Consider the following 13856-nt stretch of genomic DNA (forward strand, 5'->3'; position numbering starts at 1 on the left):
TGCCCTTGTCCTGTTCTTAGCATTCAATCTAGCCTGCCTGCCCAGGTAGGCTCTTGAAACCTAGTGGTCTGAGTGTTAACAACGTGACACTCAATGGGATAAACAGAGATCACTGGACAGCAGGGATACAGGTGAGGAAGGCAAGGCTATGCATTAAATGTTGCATTTGGACAACCAGATCCTCAAGTGTCCCGAGTGCCTAATACTGAGCAATTTGAGACTGTCCAGCTGCCTCTCCTGGAACAAAATCTCAAAGGAAAGAGATGGCAACAGGAAGCATGCCGAGTTTTTATTAATATGATGTATCGAGCTTTGTCCTTTATAAACAGAGTCCTCCCTTTACCGCAAATTACCCTTTACTCTCCCCTAAACATCTCCAGCTGCATGGGGCACCCTGCAGCTTACAGGGAGGGCCAGACACAAATGCCAGAAGCAAGAGAAACAGAAACCATCTCCAGGGCCAGGTATGGGCCAAGAGAAGTTTACAGGGCCCTCTCTCAGATTCGAGTCCCTTCCTCCTCACGCATCTTCTTAAGGAAGCTGGGGCACCAGCCTTCTCAGAGAGTGGATCTATTCCCTCACACCCAGCCATGGAGCAAGTCTCTGTCAGAAACTATGTGGCCCCACCAGTGATTCTAATGCTTTAAAGGATGATTTGCATAGCTTGTCACAGAATAATCTTCATGGAATATGTGCAGTGCCCAAGCTGACAGTGTCAAGGCCTGGGTCATGAGAAGGGACACAGATGGGGGATTTTGGGGGCCAAAGCAGGGATGAGTTTCTGTGTTGGATGATAAGGGAGGGCTGAGGAGAGAGCGGCCTGGGTATGTACATGAGGAAACAGCATCAGACTCCAGTCTGCAGCGTGGCCAGGAGCCAGGACAGTGTGCTCTGCACCAGTAGGACAGCTGCCAGCAGGAGGTGCCTCAGGGTGGCCTTGCTGGAGCTCGAGAGCGCCACGGGTGAAGCCCTGAAGCCCGCAGGGGTCTTGTCCTGGGCCTCCACTTTGCCTCCAGAGGACTCCAAGCAGGGCCCCTGGGGAGCAGGGCTGATGTCTGGAATCCATCCTGTTGTGTTTTCCACCACCTCCTGCGAGAGAGGGGGAAAAACAAGGTAAAGGTAGAAGCAGCTCCCTTTTCTTTCTTGAGATCTTTCTTGGTCATCCCCAGTCCTCACAGAGCTCACAGGCTAACCACGAGGCTCTGACCGCATCCGCAGTCCAGTACAGCAACAAACCACCTTTCCACTTCTTCAGCGCCCTGTTCCCTGACCCAGTGTTCCTACCACTGCCTTTCATGTCCCTCATTCTTCTCTTTTCCTGTTTAGACCCAGCACCACCCCACATCTCTGCATCTCTAACTCTAGAGGGAGGTCTCTCCTGGGACACTTACGTCAATGGTCTTTATTATCACTGTCTGCTGGGCCTCCTTGCAGGCTTTCTCAGCCTTCTTAATGCTCTCTGGGGTCCACTCAACATTGTTCATGGCCATAATTCCCTCCATGGAGCTGCCGTGGGTGGCAGGATCAGGGCAGGGGAAACAGACCATAGTTTACGGTTGACTTAAACCTTCAACAAAACATGTACTCTCATTTTTATTAGAATCAATTCCATGTCAGCAAAAGCCATAAGTAATGTCTTACAATAAGAGACAATTACAGTGAGTTTGACAAGAGAAATCTCAGAACTTGGAGATGAGAATTTTAAAACATGAAAAAGAGGATCTTCTGACTCTTTAAGGAAAGGGTTCTTCATGTGGAGGGCATAGAGTGAGATGAGCTCCCTGAAGTCACTTTATCAACCTTCTTGGAGGCAATTTCATTGCCCTGAAATTTTACGTGAAATAGGGTGTATCTGCATACATGTGCATTTTTTTCATGGAAAAACATTTCTTAGTTTTCATGAGAATCTCAGAGGGGATCCTTACCCCCAAATAATGGAGGGTCATGATGTGAAAGTAAACATAGTCTTTGGCTGAGTCAAGTAGTGCATGTGGAAAAAGACAGACAAAGAATTTATAAATAAAGGATCTCACTTCTAGGGTTCAGTTTTATCTGTTCCTCTGAATGGCCTTGCTGATATGGGAGAAAAATCCCGCAAACTTCCTGTTTTGTGCCAGAGCTTTTAGAGTTAGATCCTGATGGAAACAGGAGTGAGGGGGCCAGGAGCTGGTCAGGCAGCCCCGGAAGGAATCCTGGCTCACCAGCCTAGGAGGTGGTAGGTAGGGCTCCTTTTCTTCCTCCCCAAGGCCCCACCCACACAGGTACATAAGGTCTTATCTTTTAGGATGACTCACTCTGATGCCTCCTCCCCCAGCTCATGGGCCACGTAGATAATGTCAGGGTACCCCATGCAGCTGGAGATGTTATTTCGGGGATAGTAGAAGAGGAAGATGAGGCACATCTCATTAATGGTGCTGGGGCCTCCCTGGAGGAGACAGAGATCGAGAGACGACAATACAAAGGCAAGCAGAGAGAGAAGGACAAGGCAGACAGAAAATAGTTGAAGGTGTCATCTATGTCACCAGTGATGCCATTTCCTTTTCCCTTAATATAGAGCCAGCTCACTGCCCTATTTGTGGCTCTATTTTCATTGGTGGATAATTATTGATATTATTTCCCCCAAAAAATTCCATATATCTATCTGCCCTGTCCTCAGCTTCACTTCCACTATTCTGGTTTGGGCTAGGTTATCTGCCTCTCAACTAGTATCAGTCACTCATCTGTTCTGATTGTGATCTGACCTCCGTAGAGCTGCCAGCCAAGTTGTTCACGGTTCACCTTGCATCCTGCCATTTGCCTTTTCAGAAACCTCCAATGGCTTCCAGTAGTTCATTAAACAAGAGTCAATCATCACTAAACCAATTATTTGATTCTATCTAATAAATTTCAACCCATTCATTCATTCATTCATTCCATTTACTTACCTGGCAAATATTTAGAGTTAGCCTTGCTGTCCTGGAGATATAGGTAGGTCAGGATCACCCCTGCTTCAAGGACTCTTTCCAACTTTATCGTCCTTATCCTCATTCCATTCCTTCAGATATCTTTTCTCATTTTTTTAGCTTCCAACCAAACTTCTTCATGCACACTCCATGCTATCCTTACATATGGCTTTCTCAGTTTTTTCCTTCTCCAGAATTCCTCATCTCTATGTGTCTAAAGCAGAACTCATTCACCTGCGTCACATGTTCAGTTCACTGTAGTAGGATCTCATGATTCTTTCCTGTGAATTTCCCTAGTGGATTATTCTCATGATTCTTGTATGCTATCTATCACTTACTATCTTCTATTATAATCATTTGTAGGACAGCATTTTTTTCCTCAGTTGCCTGTAACACCTTTTGAATCCCACAATCACTAAACTACTACTAATGTACAAAACGGGGTGGGGGGTTGGTCCTTGTGACCATAGAAACAATAGCCAACTTTAATTGAGCATCTACTACAAGTCAGGCAATGATCTAGGTGTTTTGCATGTGTTAACTAACTCTCACAAAAATCTTATGGGGTAGGACATAGTATTAATCTTATGTGAACTGGGAAACTGAGATATAAAGAAGTTGAATAACTTGCCTAAAGTTAAAAAGGAACTAAATGATTGTGCTGACATTCAAACCCAGGCAGTGAAGCCTCAGAATCTCTGCTGTTAGTCACTACAGTGTAGTACATTTCCATGGTCTTAGTGGGTTATTGGCAGACAATGTGGGAAATCCCTGTTCCCATCTTAGATGCATGGGGTGTGAGAACATGAAAAGTTCCATGAGGATGTGCAATGGCACTGGAGGAAGGAAGAGGCTTCAGTGAAATCACAGGGGTCACCGGATAGCCAAAGCCATGAGGGGGCTCCCCACTGGGGCTATGGTCATGGTGACTGACCGTGGTGGGGAGAGAGGTCACTTACAAATGTCATGGCGTCACGGTCCAGTGTCTGGTAGTGACATTCTACCAGCAATTCATCTCCCTGTTCCGAGTGAAACATGAAGGCTGAGAGTAAGACACAGAGGGACTGGTACAGCTTGAGAACTTTCTTGGCTGGCAGTAATGAGCTATGATGCTGTCACCCCCAACTCTGCCATGCCTCCCTCAGACTCTCACCGGCTTGATCTCCACTCGAGAAGGCAAATCTCGAGTCTCCTGCAGATTGAAGTCATAGGAATCGTCTTTACAGATTGTTCGAAGTTGTGTTCCATTCCTAGAGGAAGAGAAGGTGAGAATTCAGAAACGAAGAGAAGATGAAATAGAGAGGGGTCTTCCAATAAAGATGTAGCATGTGGGTGGGGTCATTCTGTGAGTGGATTGTCCATAAAAATAAACAAAAAAATTCTTCTACAGTCTTATTCCAGTTATCTCTAGTCTAAAGATAATTCTAGCTCTTCCTTATTCTCAACCAAGCATAAACATATGCTTCAGAATAAATCACTATTCTTAAAATTCAATGCCACCTACAGAAGGGAAAGCTTCAAGGTCTTCCCTCACCTGTACTGCACAGCTTGCAAAGCCCTTCCAGCCAAGTGAGTGTGCAGCAGGTAGCCATAAACCTGTATGTCAGGCACGGGGGCTCCATTGATCTGTAACAGGGATGAGGTGCACATGATTTGTTAAGGACTCTGTTCTTGACTTGTTCCTTGATTTTCCTCCCTTGGTATTTGACACCTTCCTCTGATGACTGACATTTGCCCCCATTATTGAACCCTTCTGACCCTTCTTCCTTCCCCACTCCCCTTGTTCTCAAAGCCCTGACTCCTTCCCTTCTTTGCAAAAGTCATGTCAGTGAATTTCCTGAGCACCAGGTTGTAATAATTCTCCAAGTCTGGGGGTCAGGCTGTGTGGGCTTGTGCATCAGCCCAGATATGGGATGTGGGCAAGGAGAGCGTGCTTTCTCCTCAGGAAGGTTGCGCCTCCCAGCTCCACCTCCTCAAACTTCTCCGTCCTACACAGCCCATAGGACATGAAGGACTCAGCGCCCGGGGGGATGAAGTGGATGGGGAACGTGAAGAAGCCCAGCTGGAGGACACCCATGTCATATTTGCGGAGCTGAGCAGTGTAGTACACACGAATCCCCGAGGAGTCATACACACCTGGTGCAGAGAGGAACAATCAATCACGGGAGGCAGGAGAGCAGGTCACAATGTGGAGACAGAGAGAGGCCCAGGAAAGCTCCATGGGGCTGTGACCACAGGGAGTTAGCATGCATCCCACAACACATTCCCAGTACTGAAAGAACCAGCCAACCCCACCAGCCTCCCTTCCTTAAATCCTCTGGACGCTCACCAGGAAGGTTGTTAAAATTGCTGTAATGAATCTCCAGTCGAATCCACTGAGGGTCCAAGGGGGTCCCAATAGAGATGCCCACATCATCTGGAAACTGGTAGCTCTGTTGGAAGGAGGGAGATTTGGCAGCAAGAAGGGCTAGGAACCAGGTATAGGGATTCAGGGTTCCTACCCTTGTTTTCTAACTCTCATCCCAGACTTCCCCTGTCCCTTGGTCTTCCACCAGCCCAGTGATCTCATTACCCAACCACATGCACCTGCTTAACCATGTGTTTCCCCCATCACAGGACTCACAGTGCCCCCAACAGCCCAGCCCACGATGACCTGTGAGCAGAGGGAGAAGGCAGGGTCGGCCCCATAGCAGTCACTGATGCCTGTGGGAAGAACGCTAGCATTGCCGCAGGCATACACCAGGATGTGATGCACCATTGTCTCATTGTGGTAGACCAACTTGGGCTCAAACTGGACAGCAAAAGAAGAGCAGAACATGAGCAAGACCTTCTACATCAAAGCAGTTATCTTCCTTTTCGTCAAACAAAACCATACCCATTTCCCTCTTCTCTCTGTTTCTCTCTCTCCGTTTTTCTCTGTTTGTTCCCCAAGCTGTCACTTTTCCACCCACTCAGTTTGACTCCTCTCTCAACTGCCCCCTCCTTTAAGCGCCTCCTGGAGAGCAGAGCATTTGAAATCTAGCCGGGGACATTCAAAGACTTCTGCCTTCCCTTGGTAACCACCTCAGTTCACCGTATCTGAGCACGTAGCCATGCCTTTTCAAATCATCTGTCTAATGAAAAAAAGTCTCCACCTTTGCCACTTACTGTAAGATTATACATTTATTTATCTGATCAAAATAGAAATCACTCACATATGAAATTGTGTTACCAAATTTGAATTCATTCTAGCCAGATTTCACCAGCCTCCTGACAGCCTGTGGCCATATCCTCTCTCTGACTTTACATTCTTTTGGGCCAGTGGGCACAACTCTGGGGCCAGGCTGAGGTTCATACTTTGTTCTTTGCAAACACTTACTAATTCGTAACCTTCATCAACATGTCAATTGCACTGTGGAGCTTAAATAAAATAGCGCTGGGAGTTATAGTTCTGGATTCAGGAAATGATGTAACCATGACCTCCACCAAGCGCCCCCTGTTCTTCTGTTGTTGCAGTTGCTTCCCCCTTGCTTCCTCCCAGAAATTTTTCAGATCTCATCCTCCAGGGTTGACCATGCCCCCTGCTCTGCTCCACCACCCTTCCCCGCCTTGACAATGTCTCCCGTCTGGTCTCCATACCTTGTAAATGTGATGCTTCTCACTAACAATGGGGAGAGGAAGAAAGGTGCAGGCATACGTGGTGTCATCCTCTGGAATAAGGAACTGGGGAAGGATGCACAGAAGCTGAGCCAGATGACAGTGAGGCTCTAAAGAAATAGGGGAGGAGCCAGGGCCGGGAAGGTGGTTCACATTAGGGTCAGATTGGCAGTCCTCAGGGGTCAGAGGGGAGTCAGAGTAATCTCCATCCAAGGGATGTACTGAATATTGGGAGCAAGAGGAGGGATCTGGGTTGAGTGGGATGGGGAGAAAGGAGCTGGAGGCTGCTGGGTGGGATGAAGGTGTCTTACATCAGTGATCTCCAAGTCATGAATGATGGCATCCTCGGGGACATCCAGATCATCAGGGTGGACAACTTGTAGCAGAAAGATGGACTTGACAAAAGTACGCTCCCGATCCAGCTTCAGAGTGTCATCCAGACCATAGGCAGCCAGCACCCTCACAGTGTCACTCTGCAGGGTGCCATGAGCATTGAGGCACTGCCACCCTCAAGCAGCACTCTGCATATCCCTGCACCCAAGGACCTACACAAGGCACTTGCTCATGTCTGCATGGCAGAATGAAAGGAGCTTCACACTAGGAGTGAGAACTAGTCAGGTTCTATTTCTGCCTCTGAGGCTCACTTGCTGGTGATCTTGAGCAAGTCACATTCCCTCTCGCATACCCTCTCTAAGCTGGTTTCCACATCTGTAAAATGAAAGGTCTGAGTTAAACTCTTAAATCCTAGCACTCTGAAGGTCAGTGAAACTGGGCCTTTAAGAATTCTTTAAGAGGAGAACACTGGGGCAGGTGGGTGAGAAGGTGGATCAGTGGGTGGTCACCCTGCGGAAGGCTTGTGGGTTTCAGCAGGTGACACACTTGCAGCATTACCTGGGAAGGCTGAGAGGAATAGAAGTCTTCGGAATGATGACTGGCTGCCTGACTGGGGGCAACTACCTCCCCAGAAGGAAAACCTTCTTGTGACTAAACGCTTTTCTCTGCTCGCTATTTTACCGTAATATCCAGGTCATGAGGGTCGCAGGAGCGGAAGGGCCTGGAAAAGCGCATGGTGGTGTAGACAGCATCTTCCGTCAGCCCCAGGAGCTCAGCATCCTGGCTCCCATCCTCCTGCAGAGTGTCTTCGTCTACCAAGTGCTGATCCTTCGGTCCAGTGAAGGTCAAGAAGTAAGAACCAGGAGCCTCAGCCGACACTCTTTGGAGCAGTACTTACCCCTTTAGCTCCCCTAGGATACTCAAGTAGCAGAACTCAGGTGTTCTCTATTACATAGTTTGCTCCTTGGGCAGAGCATGGCATGAAGAACATGGCAGAGCACCCTTTTATGGGGTTCATCAGATGGGCAGTCTGTAATGGAGTTTCCCCACCTGACCTTGCTTTACTTCTCCCATGTCAAATCTCATCTCCATAAAGTCTAATATTCCTGCAACCCTAACACTCGAAGTTTCACATATCATATCAAAATTGAAATCACTCAAATATAAAATTGGATTACCAGGTTTGAGTTCATTTCAGCCAGACATTCATCTGCTTTCACGTGGCTCTTAATGTAACTATTTCTCAAACAGCTTTGAATTTTCCCCAATGACCTGCATTTAGTGGGCTATTAGCAAGTAAGAGGTACAAGACTATCTCACAATCTAATGGTTTCATTCTCTCAGCAGCCTTGAAGACATGCAGTCTGGAAGACCTAGATTTCAAACTCTACAACAGACCATCTGGAGGGAGACACTAGCATGCAGCTGGTGATCTGGGTGTGTGTTTGGATATCCTTGGGGAATGTGGATCCTTTCTGGACAGGAAACCATCCTCAACCCAACAAAGACCCTCATCCTTGGAAGCAAGTCATGCCCAGACTTACCGAGAAATAGACATTGCCATTAGGCAAGACTCCTCCAACAACCAGATCACTTCCCACGTTGGTGTAGCGATTTGTGACACCCAAGCCCACCCAGCCAGCTGTCTGGACCTGGAGCTCAAAACTGATGATTTCAGCCTCAAAGTCAAAGTCCCAAAGCAGGAACATGACATTGGAAGGATCTAGGAACCTGGAATAGCGCAGGCGAGATGTGGGGCCAAGGCGGTTGCTCTGTAAGGGGGCTGCCAGGGCCAAAAGCAGAAAAAGCCTGAAGAGAAGGTCACAGGCCATGGCTCCTGAGACCTGGAGCATCTCCCTTGCAAATGAACATTCAAGAGCTTCGGAGTTTTATGTCCTATCTGGGCCAGGCACCATGCCATGGGGGAGGGCCAGGCTGGGGCACTTCTGATCTGATTATCCTCCAGGTTCAGAGCAGGGCCCCTTACGTAACTCTGGAGGTGAGAGGTGCCCGGAGAGGATACAGGGCAGGCTGCTTTCACTCTGGAGCAGGGGCCTGGCAGAAAATCCTCAGGATTTGAATTGTTTAGACTTTCCACTTTGACCCCATGCCAGTGTCCTGCAGAATCAAGAAAGTTTAGTTTCTTTTTCTACCCCTCCCTTCCTGCCCCCTTCTTCCATCTTCTATCCTAGGATGTCCTTACAGGACATTTTGCCTCTGGAATATGCCCCATTCCACTTTTTATGGGCATTTTGCATTTTGTTTATGTATAGAATGGCGGTACTGGCAGGGATGTGGGACTGCTTGTAAACCTAGCCTTTCAGCTTCCCAGTGCAGTACAGGAAGGAGGGAACTTGCTGGCAGGAACTTGGGGGAAGGCTGTGATTTCCATCTCCTGGAGGAGCCTTTGCTACTAATCCCTAGAAGGACACCAAGAGGAGGCATAATCAGCTTCTCAGAGGTCGAGTCTGGGGCAGCTTTGATTTTCTGCACACTCCTGGAGAGAAGCAGGAAGTGGAAGGAGATGAGGGAGGGAAGAGGGAGAAGATGAGAAATAAACATGAATTTGCCTTTGGGATGCTTTGTGCTTTCCCTTCTGCCCATCAATTACCTTTCAGAGAAATTAGTTTAATGCCTCCATTGCAGGTTGAGCGAAGCTTCCCTGACTGAGCACATTAGTGTTATGTAAACAGTGGAAGCTGCACAGAAGGAAGGTTAGAATATCAGAACACCAGAATAGAAAGGAACTTTAGAGGCACTTCGTTTTCAAAAAACTTCAATCCACTTAATTTCTAGATGATGAAACGGGAGCTCCAAGGGGTAACAAGAGTGGTGCTTGATGTTGAGTCAATGGTGGGTCACCATCCCTGACCATAATTTCCTTAGGTCATGGACACCCCACAGAAACCAGACCCCAGCCATACATTTCCATCGTGGCTTGTTCTGGCGGAGGGACTTAGTATCATTTGTTGGCTGCATTTTGGGGAATAAACCAAAGTCTGACTCTAACTCCACCGTAATTTCCTCCTGGTGACTGACACATCTGACCTAGAGCTAGAAGTCACCTCATCTGACCCCCAGTTGCTGACTCTCCATTTGACAATGGAGAGTACAGAGGCCCTGGGGTCCTCTCCTACATAGACTGGATCAGAGGAATTCAGCTCAGGTGTGGGTGGAGAGACACAGGTGTGATCTGCTTACGGCTTCTCGGTGCAGGCATGGTCATCTTCACTACTGAGCTCATTAAAGCTAGTGAGGACCCAGCTAAGGTTGTTTGCTGCTGCTGTGAGCACTTGAGTAGTAATTGGGGTGTGGTGAGGGAGAAAACAAATGCTTCCACGGGGCAGCCACAGCCCCTAACTCTATGCCTGGCAGAGAAGGTAGGGAGCTAGGTAGCCGTCTGGAAGCAAGAGGCTTATCTTGGCCCAGGACCAGAGCTGAGCCAAGAGAAGAGGAGAGGTTGGAGCCTGGGAGGCACTGACCTTGAAGAGCAGAAACACCAGGGAGAGAGATAACAGGTACGCGGAGACACTCTGATCCCAATCTCACCTGAGGATTAAGGGAGGGGGCGGCAGGGAGACAGAACAGCCAGTCCTGTAAATTGAGACGGGCTCAGGATCCCTTATCCTGCAGTCTTTCCTACTGGCCACAGCATTGTCCTCAGCAAAGAGGCAGGGTCCTCACGAAAATGCTGGGAGCAGTGACTGCAGACTCAGGGGGTCTCTTCTTTTGGACCCTCATCTGGCTTCCGCCCCAGGAAGCCAAACCCGTTGCTATACCTACATGGGGCTTTCTAGGGAGATGGGGCTGGGGCTGGCCCGCTTCCCTTCTGCATTTATCAACTGCCTGTGACGGAGAAGACACCACAGGAGGGACACTGACCTGAGGGCAGTGCAGTCCCAGGTCTTGAAATAGTGAAGTTCAGCTTCTAACTCCTCTGTGCCTCCTTCTTGCTGTCTGTAAAATTCTGAGGTTGGAGAGATGGTGGATACAGGGCCTTTTAAAGAGAATTTCCCAGATTATTGGTTTCCAAGCTTTCTAAAAAATGAGGCCCCTTATCAATGTTGAGAAATAGATGGATCTCATTCTTTTCTGTGGCTGAACTTCAAGAATGTAATTAGATTGTTTGTAACTCAAAGAACAAATATCCTTTTCTTTTTTTGAGACAAGGTCTCACTCTGTCACCTAGGCTAGACTGCAGTTGCGTAATCATGGCTCACTGCAGGCTTGACCTCTTAGGCTAACATGACACTCCTGCCTCAGCCTCCTGAGTATTACAGGCATACACCAGTATTCTCAGCTAATTTTTGTAGAGACAAGCTTTTTCCTGTTGCCCAATCTGGTCTTGAATTCCTGGGCTCAAGTGATCCACCTGCCTTGGCCTTCCAAATACTGGGATTACAGGCATGAGCTACCATGCCCAGCCTAGGCTAAATGCTTGGTGTGCTTATTTCATGTTGCATGCCAGTATCAAAACATCTCATGTACCCCATACATGTATATATCTACTTAGTATGTACCCATAACAATTTTTACAAATACTTTTAAAAATTAAAGAAAAATTATGAGAATTTAAACGTTTAATCTCAGTTGAGTACTAAGTGAATGGTGATTAAAGACTAAAGTTACTACCAGTTGTCATATTTTAATTGAATTTAAAATTTACCATTGCAATCATAGAAGTCAACTCTTATTGAAAGCTTAGTCTGTGCCAAGCTCTATTCTACAATGTATTGACATTCCCTTTATAGTTCTTTTTTTTGTTTGTTTTTGTGACAGTCTCACATTGTCGCCCAGGCTGGGGTGCAATGGCGCCATCTCATCTCACTGCAACCTCTGCCCTGTGCCCCCACCTCTGCCCCCGGGTTCAAGCAATTCTCCTAGAATTACCTCCTGAGTAACTGGGATTACAGGTACCCACCACCACGCCCGGCTGGTTTTTTGTATTTTTAGTAGAGATGGGGTTTCACTATGTCAGTTAGACTGGTCTCAAACTCCTGACCTCAGCCTCCCAAAGTGTTGAGATTACAGGCATGAGCCACCGCGCCCTGCCATTGCTATTATTTCTATCTTATGGATGAAACTGCTGAGGCCCAAGGTCACACTGCTGGGTGGTGGCAGCACTAGGAGTTGTTGGGAAAATATAACTAAATCTATTAAGTTTAAGTAAAATAATTGAATATTACATAATTATATGAATTAATCAAATATAATTAAATATATTTCACAAATAAATACTATTAGAAATAATTCAAGGAGAAAAAAGTCTGCCAACCCAGAAAAACACTCTACAAAGGTAGATGAAAATGAAACTAGTTTGAAAAATTTTTTTTTTGAGATGGAGTCTCACTCTGTTGCCCAGGCTGGAGTGTGGTGGCATGATCTCAACTCACTGCAACGTCTACCTCCTGGGGTCAAGAGATTCTCCTGTCTCAGCCTCCCAAGTAGCTGGGATTACAGGTGCTTGCAACTATGTATGGCTAATTTTTTTAAAATATATATTTTATTGCATTTTAGGTTTTGACATATATGTGAATAACATGCAAGATTGTTGCATAGGTACATACAAGGCAATGTGGTTTGCTCTGTTCCTCCCCATCACCTATATCTGGCATTTCTCCCCATATCCCTCCCCAACTCCCCACCCCCCACTGTCCCTCCTCTAGTTCCCCCCAACAGACCCCACTGTGTGATGCTCCCCTCCCTGTCCATGTGTTCTCATTGTTGAACACCCACCTATGAGTGAGAATATGCAGTGTTTGATTTTCTGCTCTTGTGTCAGTTTGCTGAGAATGATGGTTTCCAGGTTCATCCATGTCCCTACAAAGGACACAAACTCATTGTTTTTTATGGCTGCATAGTATTCCATGGTGTATATGTGCCACATTTTCCCTGTCCAGTCTATCATGGATGGGTATTTGGGTTGGTTCCAAGTCTTTGCTATTGTAAACAGTGCTGCAATGAACATTCGTGTGGATGTGTCCTTATAATAGAATGATTGATAATCCTTTGGATATATACCCAGTAATGTGATTGCTAGGTCAAATGGAAATTCTATTTCTAGGTTCATGAGGAATCGTCATGCTGTCTTCTACAATGGTTGAACTAATTTGCACTCCCACCAACAGTGTAAAAGTGTTCATATTTCTCCATATCCTCTCCAGCATCTGTTGTCTCCAGATTTTTTAATGATCTCCATCCTAACTAGCATGAGATGGTATCTCAATGTAGTTTTGATTTGCATTTCTCTAATAACCAGTAATGATGAGCATTTTTTCATGTTTGTTGGCCTCATGTATGTCTTCTTTTGTAAAGTGTCTGTTCATATCCTTCGCCCACTTTTGAATGGGCTTGTTTGTTTTTTTCTTGTAAACTGTTTTAGTTCTTTGTAGATTCTACATATTAGCCCTTTGTCAGATGGGTAGATTGGAAAAAATTTTTTCCATTCTGTTGGTTGCCGATTCACTCTAATGATTGTTTCTTTAGCTGTGCAGAAGCTCTGGAGTGTAATTAGGTCCCATTTGCCTATTTTGGCTTTTGTTGCCAATGCTTTTAGTGTTTTAGTAGTGAAGTCTTTCCCTATGCCTATGTCCTGAATGGTTTTGCCTAGATTTTCTTCTCGGGTTTTTATGGTGTTATGTCTTATGTTTAAGTCTTTAATCCATCTGGAGTTAATTTTAGTGTAAGGTGTCAGGAAGGGGTCCAGTTTCTGCTTTCTGCACATGGCTAGCCAGTTTTCCCAACACTATTTGTTAAACAGGGAATCCTTTCCCCATTGCTTGTTTTTGTCAGGTTTGTCAAAAATCAGATGGTTGTAGACGTGTGGTGTTGCCTCCAAGGCCTCTGTTCTGTTCCATTGGTCTATATCTCTGTTTTGGTACCAGTATCATGCTGTTTTGATTACTGTAGCCTTGTAGTATTGTTTGACGTCCAGTAGTGTGATGC

The 13856-nt window shown here is 46.4% G+C and overlaps 1 protein-coding gene across 1 annotated transcript; it reads right to left on the minus strand.

The window, feature by feature from the left end:
* Window positions 1-846: 846 nt before the first annotated feature.
* LOC101033162 (putative DBH-like monooxygenase protein 2) lies at window positions 847-8743 on the minus strand. The gene is made up of 14 exons (XM_074379894.1): window positions 8456-8743; window positions 7593-7739; window positions 6890-7051; window positions 6561-6644; window positions 5566-5733; window positions 5272-5374; window positions 4912-5078; window positions 4477-4568; window positions 4096-4192; window positions 3902-3961; window positions 2295-2425; window positions 2101-2103; window positions 1392-1506; window positions 847-1089 (listed from the first exon to the last, which is right to left on the minus strand). Exons 1-14 carry the CDS (start codon window positions 8741-8743, stop codon window positions 847-849), a joined length of 1860 nt encoding a protein of 619 aa, XP_074235995.1.
* Between the last annotated feature and the right edge of the window lie 5113 nt (window positions 8744-13856).

The sequence above is a fragment of the Saimiri boliviensis genome, chromosome 10 (genome assembly GCF_048565385.1).
Source record: "Saimiri boliviensis isolate mSaiBol1 chromosome 10, mSaiBol1.pri, whole genome shotgun sequence".
Taxonomy (NCBI): domain Eukaryota; kingdom Metazoa; phylum Chordata; class Mammalia; order Primates; family Cebidae; genus Saimiri; species Saimiri boliviensis.

What these genes read in the sequence shown, in the direction of transcription:
- LOC101033162 (XM_074379894.1), bottom strand. Translation starts at nt 8,743, where the DNA reads ATGGCCTGTGACCTTCTCTTCAGGCTTTTTCTGCTTTTGGCCCTGGCA. An exon ending in GGACGGAGAAGTTTGAGGAG is followed by an intron (nt 4,569 to 4,911) that starts GTGGAGCTGGGA and finishes TCCCTGTTACAG; the next exon opens with ATCAATGGAGCCCCCGTGCC. An exon ending in ACCGTGACGCCATGACATTT is followed by an intron (nt 2,426 to 3,901) that starts GTAAGTGACCTC and finishes TGTCTCCTCCAG; the next exon opens with GGAGGCCCCAGCACCATTAA.